Here is a 7,064-nt window from a genome sequence, read left to right as displayed (position 1 = left end):
CTGACTGACTGAGTTTGGTTTTACGCCACTTTTAGCAATATTCCAGCAACATCAGGGCGGGGGACACCAGAAATGGGCTTCATACAATGTACTCATGTGGGATTCGAACCTGGGTCTTTAGCGTGACTTGCCAACGCTTTACCACTAGGCTACCCCACCGCCCCCCGAATCAAAAAGAGGTCATACCAACTATGTGCATATTTACATATTTACAACAGTAATTTACTCCGGGAATACATTGTAAACATATTTTTTTTTAAAGTATAGATAATGAAATTTGTGAAGTTATGATCAGTCGGATAACTCATACAAGTGAGCACTAAAATTATGGACCTAAAATTAGGCATATATAAGAAGTGTACCTAAGGTCAGTTATTTAAACTGTAATGTAATTTCCATTACAACAAGTATAAACGATATTACCTACTGATCAGAATGACTTAATTATCAATACCCCCCAACACCGACCCACCGCCACCACCCCACCCTAGGCCTACCCCTATCCCACACCCTCTCCCTCTCACACACATGCATACACACTCCCTAACATACATATCGCTCTGGCCCATAGACCCGATATTTGAACCTTTCAAACAGACATGTGTATGTTAAGAAAGACACACATGTTAATAGTGGTGCTCAGTCATTTTTCCTGCCTGCCTGAAATATGAAACCCTGAATGAAACATCCCCCCCCCACTCCAAGGCTTGTTTCTATGGAAACGCACCTCCTCTGGCCACCTGACTGACACAGTGGGAAATTCAAATCTGAATTTAAAAATGAGAAATATATTTTCAAAATGTATGTTTTGTAGACTCTCTGCATCCATACTTTTTGCTGTGAGTCTTCACAACATACTTCTTTATACTATGACAATATCAGCCTGCACTGGTAAGTCAAATTTGTGATATTTCATGGAATGTACTTGAATACTACATTGCTTTGCATCTAAGGACAGCTTTGACAAGGCAAGGGGGCCACACCCCATCTGTGTATAGGTTTGAACCCCGGCCTTTAACACATTGCTTGTACGATGGGCATTCAGAAGTAATACACATAAGAAAGTATATGTTTGGAGAATGGGCATTTAGAAGTAATATAATAAGAAAGTATATGTTTGGAGAATGGGCATTTAGAAGTAATATAATAAGAAAGTATATGTTTGGAGAATGGGCATTTAGAAGTAATACACATAAGAAAGTATATGTTTGGAGAATGGATATTTAGAAGTAATACACATAAGAAAGTATATGTTTGGAGAATGGATATTTAGAGGTAATACCCATAAGAAAGTATATGATTGGAGAATGGACATTTAGAAGTTATACCCATAAGAAAGTATATGTTTGGAGAATGAGCATTTAGAAGTAATACACATAAGAAAGTATATGTTTGGAGAATGGGCATTTAGAAGTAATACACATAAGAAAGTATATGTTTGGAGAATGGACATTTAGAAGTAATACCCATAAGAAAGTATGTGATTGGAGAATGAGCATTTAGAAGTAATACCCATAAGAAAGTATATGTTTGGAGAATGGACATTTAGAAGTAATACACATAAGAAAGTATATGTTTGGAGAATGGGCATTTAGAAGTAATACACATAAGAAAGTATATGTTTGGAGAATGGACATTTAGAAGTTATACCCATAAGAAAGTGTATGTTTGGTGAATGGACATTTAGAAGTAATGCACATCAGAAAGTATATGTTTGGAGAATGGACATTTAGAAGTAATACCCATAAGAAAGTATATGTTTGGAGAATGGACATTTAGAAGTAATACACATAAGAAAGTATATGTTTGGAGAATGGACATTTAGAAGTTATACCCATAAGAAAGTGTATGTTTGGTGAATGGACATTTAGAAGTAATGCACATCAGAAAGTATATGTTTGGAGAATGAATGCTACGATGCCTAGAGGAAATATGAGAACCAAATAAAGTAACACAGAGAGTCAACAGTTTATTAGCTCTTATTGGTGATGAACAATTTACAAAAAGATGCTATAATGAAATGATCATAGACACAAAACAATTGTTCAAACTGTTTTGCAGGAACACATTGGTTTTGGGAGATCCTCAGTCAGCTGGCAGCAAGAAAGGCTGAGAACATGAGAGACACCTGGAAGGGGGACCTGATGATAGAGTGTACCCCTCAGTCAGCGTTAGACGCTGCACCCTCCCCCAGGGTTCTCAACACACATGTCCGGTTTGATCAACTGCCCACACAGATAGCAGAGAAGGCATGCAAAATTGTACACGTGATGAGGAACCCAAAAGACGTGTCTGTGTCGTTTTACAACCATCACAAAGCGTTAAAGGACATGTATAACTACCACGGGGAATGGAAGGACTACCACAAAATGTTTCTGGATGGGCTGGGTATGTATACCAAATGAATAGTATTTGCTCAATATCTATGTTCTTAGAGTCTTCAAATTCTGCCAAATGTTATCTAAGAACCATGTTACTGCACGTGTTTATTTGTAGCTATTGTTATTATTTACAGATGCAATCAAATGTAGTAAAGAGGGTGCGGTTGACCCTGGCACTGTCAGGTTTGTAAGGTTTATCACCAGCCCAAGTGCCCATGCCGTCTCTGCACACAGCCTAATAGCGACTTTTCCCAGGAAGCGTTCCCTGGACAATATGGAGATTCCCCAACATGGCAGCCTTCTAAAATACCCAGAGTGTCAGAAGGGGTGTGCTGCTGATAGAGTACCAGTGCAATTCTTGATCTCTCTGCGTCAATGTCTCATATTAAAACATAGTATGCAGTAGAGAGGGCTTGAGTGGTCATGTAAGGCCCTTCTACAGGTCAGGTAGCCTTGCCCCCTGTGGGAATAAATAACTGGGCGACCTTTAATCTTGAACTCGTGAGTTTATTGTTTGAGTTGACCAATAAAACAATGATTTGATGACCAATAAAACAATGATTTCATAGTGGCACGAAAATAGGTGACACACAACCATGTGCTCGTGCTCGTCAAGTTGAAGTTTACAGAAAACACTTTACCATTAAAATTAATAGTACCTGACAAAATTACTTGAAAAGTGTTGCAATACTAATAGAAACAATGCTTACAAATTTTAGGCCCATTATCCTCCACAAAGGTAGGTGTAAAAATTGAAAAGTAGAATGTTGTCTACCGCAGCAGACGTTCATCGTTCATAGCTCTCCGTTCACAACCACGAGGTCACCGCAGCGATTAGAGTTATCTGCCCCAGAACTTCCGGCCTTGTTGAGGCAACAGATAGTTGCGTGAAGCGCACGTAAAATCTTTATAAAAGATTAAAGCAAATAAATCTCTACACACCGGCCCCATAAATGTGTAGTTTTCCTTTATAACAAACATTTACCTCCAAAACCTAAATATACTCTTTTTAACCAAAGAATATTACTCGAATAAAATGACCTAAACAAATAAAAGAAATGTAATAACCAAACAACCTTACAGGTGAATACCATGATTGTATACAAAATATTATATACTGTGATTATGAATGTTTCTCTTAAATGAACTCAAAGTTTATACTTTCAATGATATACTCCTCTACAGTTACAGTAGTCACACAATCACATTTACTGATTTGCTTTATGAAAAGTCACTCATTTGACATTTGGTCAGTCATAGTGTCACTGACTCCAGAAGGTATAGTTTATGGATGGGTCTGGTAAGGATTGTCCCCCCTTGATCTCACAAGCACTGACCGCACCAGTCCGTCTCTACCTGGGAATGTCTTTTCCACACGGGCAAGTGGCCACAATTTTCTCGGTGTATTCTCATCTGTAATGAGAACAATATCACCCACACAGAGATTATATGTAGGTTTCAACCACTTCTGTCTAAGCTGCAAGGTTGGAAGATATTCCCGGACCCAACGTTTCCAGAAAACGTCGGACAGGAATTGTACATGCCTCCATCGTTGTCTGTACACATCTTGAGGATGAAAGTCACCTGGAGGCATCAACTCGCCTGCCGCAATAGAAGCAAGTGGTTAGGTGTGAGAGCTTCTGCATCCCGCACATTGTCCGATACATCAGTGAGCGGTCTGCTATTGATTATTGCTTCAACCTCACAGAAGAGTGTATGAAGACACTCATCAGACAGTCCTTTTTCCCTGCATAACAGTCCATTCAACACTTTGCGCACAGTCCTTATCTGCCGCTCCCATACACCGCCCATATGGGATGCCGTTGGAGGGTTAAACTCCCACTGAATGTCTTTCCTAGTCAGAAAATCATCAATTTGTTTCAAGTTCCATGCTTGAATTGCCTCTTTGAGCTCTCTGCAAGCTCCCTTGAAATTAGACCCGTTATCAGTCCTAATTTTCTCTGGTTTGCCTCTGCGAATCACAAATCGCCGAAGTGCGTCGATGAAGGAGTCTGTATTCATTGAATCCAATTTCTCGATATGGACTGCTCTGGTAGTTAGACACGTAAAGATACAGCCATAACGCTTCACAATGCTTCTGGCCCTTTTTACCTCGAATGGCCCAAAACAGTCGATACCTACATAAGTGAATGGCGGTCGATGAGGCGTAACTCGATCTGTAGGCAGTTGCGCCATTTGTTGAGCACCCTTAGCACTCTGAATTTTCCGACAATGAACACATTTCCTGAATATGGATTTGAGCATAACTCTGGCCCCGATTATCCAGAATCTTTGTCGCAGATATGATAAAACATGCTCAGTCCCAGAGTGGCCCAAGATCTCATGGGCATGATAGGCGATCAGTCGGCCGACATAATGATCTTTTGGTAAAATCATCTGATGTTTCGCCTGCTCGGTGATAGGAGCATTGGATAGCCTGCCTCCAACACAGAGAATTCCCTTGGAACTGATCATTGGCTCTAACTGGTGTATAGGACTTGATTTCTTGACTGTTCGACCTAGTTTCAGTTCTTGAATTTCTGATGTGAAGTGACGTTTCTGCAAATATTTCACAATTTCGAGTTCGGCAGTCCTCATTTCATCTACTGAAAGAGATTTTGTGGATATTTTATTGTCCTGTTTCTGTTTCGAACCACTCACTTTCAGTAGAAGGCATTGTTTGAGTCTTAGAATCCAACAAACTATTTTCTTCAGCTTGATCCAGGATGAATACCTCTTTAATAGCCTGTCTGTAGCATACTCCTCCATTCCAATGTCAGAAAAGAAAACCTTGCTTTTCCTTACTTCAAGTTCTGTCGGGTCAACATCAAACAGGTCGGGAGTTGCAGGCCATTTGCTTTCTTCCATCCACAGGAATTCTGGACCCTTTATCCACTGTCCGCAGTTGACAATCTGACTTGCGTACATGCCGCGAGATGAGTAATCACCCAGGTTCAGTTCAGATTTCACATATCGCCAGTCTGACGACGAAGTCGATTCCTGGATTGTACTTATTCTGTTGGCAACAAAGGTTTGAAACCGCAGTCTCTCGCTCTTAATGTAATGGAGTACAATCGTACTATCCGTCCAAAAGGTAAAACTGATGATGTTCAGGTTTAATTCTTGTAGGAGTGTCTCATTCAGTTTTACTGATACAACCGCAGCGGACAGCTCAAGTCTCGGAATGGTGCTTTCTTTAATAGGTGGCACTCTGGCCTTTCCCATCAAGAATGAACAATGAATTTCCGCATCTGTGTTTATTGCTCTGAGATAAGACACTGCTCCATAGCCGTTTAGTGATGCGTCAGAGAAGTGATGTAGCTCACACTTCACGATTTCGCCAAAGTCCGCAGGAAATAGACACCTGGGGATTCTCAATTTCTCGGAGATCAAGGAGCCAGTCCATGAACTTTCGAACACTGTCCGGTTCAAGTGCATCATCCCATTCTTTCTTCAATCTGCACTCATGCTGAAATAGTCTCTTAGCTTTCAACATGACTGGACACACAACTCCAAAGGGGTCATAAACAGAACTTATGATGCTAATAAGTCCTCTGCGTGTCATCGGTTTCCTTTTAGGTTTCACAATAAACCCAAATTCATCTGTTTCAGTGTCCCAAACTACACAAAGTGGCGGCTCTTGTGGGAGAATGTTGTTGCCAAGGTCAATATTCTTCAGCTCCTTTGCTCGCTTTTCAGTTGGAATGGATTCCACTACTGTCCGACTGTTACTAGTCCATTTAGTAATATTGAATCCACCTCACTGGAGTAAATTGCTAGTTTCCTTTACAAGATGAATTGCTCTTTCGTCTGAAGTTGTTGGCAGTCGTCGACGTAGAAGTTGTCTAACACTGTTCTCACTGTCTCTTCTTCAAAGTCTACTGTGTTGTCCTGAGCGGTGCGCTGTACAGCATAACTAGCACAACTGGGGCTCCATACCCCTCCAAAAATATGAACAATCATCCGAAATATCTCTGGTTTGAGGGATAGGTTTCCTCCTGGCCACCAGAGGAATCTCAATACAGCTTCGATATCCCCCATGATAGCAAATTGTCCCTCTCGGAAACGCTGAAGTACTCCGATTAGCTTATTAGTGAGATCCGGTCCTTGAAGTACTTCTTCGTTAAGGCTTGTCCCCAAGTACTTTGCTGAACAATCAAACACGATTCTCACTTTATCCGGCTTCTTGTCGCTTGTAACGGCATGATGCGGCAGATACCACACAGGTCTTTCAGTTGTAATTTCATCATCGTCAACCTTTTCTGCATAACCCTTTTCAAGTAAGTCCTCTATGCCCTTTGAATAGTTGTCATGAAGGGTTTCATTTTTCTTCAACTTCCTTCCTAGGGATTCAAGTCTAGCTTCAGCGATGCAGTAGTTGTTCGGCATGTTCGGTTCTTCCATCTTGAATGGTATAGGCATGCTGTAATGCCCGTCGATAACTTGAGCCGTATTCTTCCACAGGTTAAGTACATATTTGTCTTGTATGGACATTTGCTGACGGTTATCCATCTGCATGCCACAGGAATCCAATGTCCTAAGTCTTTCTAAACAAGTTGTAAGATCAGCTTGAATGTAGTTGGAGACTACTGTGACCGGTTTGCCATATTCCAAAGGTCCGTTCAGGGTCCAGCCGAAAACGGTAAGCACGGCATACGGTTCGTTTATTTTCCCTCTTCTAAT

General features: G+C 40.9%; 1 protein-coding gene across 1 annotated transcript; it reads right to left on the bottom strand.

Moving 5' to 3' along the window:
* Positions 1 to 3,974: 3,974 nt before the first annotated feature.
* Positions 3,975 to 5,819, bottom strand: LOC124267876. The gene has a single exon (XM_046702863.1). It carries the CDS (start codon positions 5,817 to 5,819, stop codon positions 3,975 to 3,977), a length of 1,845 nt encoding a protein of 614 aa, XP_046558819.1.
* Between the last annotated feature and the right edge of the window lie 1,245 nt (positions 5,820 to 7,064).

Source organism: Haliotis rubra, unplaced genomic scaffold, assembly GCF_003918875.1.
Source record: "Haliotis rubra isolate DU_JTF1 unplaced genomic scaffold, ASM391887v1 Scf1343, whole genome shotgun sequence".
NCBI lineage: Eukaryota > Metazoa > Mollusca > Gastropoda > Lepetellida > Haliotidae > Haliotis > Haliotis rubra.
The sequence above is the reverse complement of the archived record's forward strand: the minus strand, read 5'-3'. Positions and strand labels throughout refer to the sequence as shown.

What these genes read in the sequence shown, in the direction of transcription:
- LOC124267876 (XM_046702863.1), bottom strand. Translation starts at nt 5,819, where the DNA reads ATGCACTTGAACCGGACAGTGTTCGAAAGTTCATGGACTGGCTCCTTG.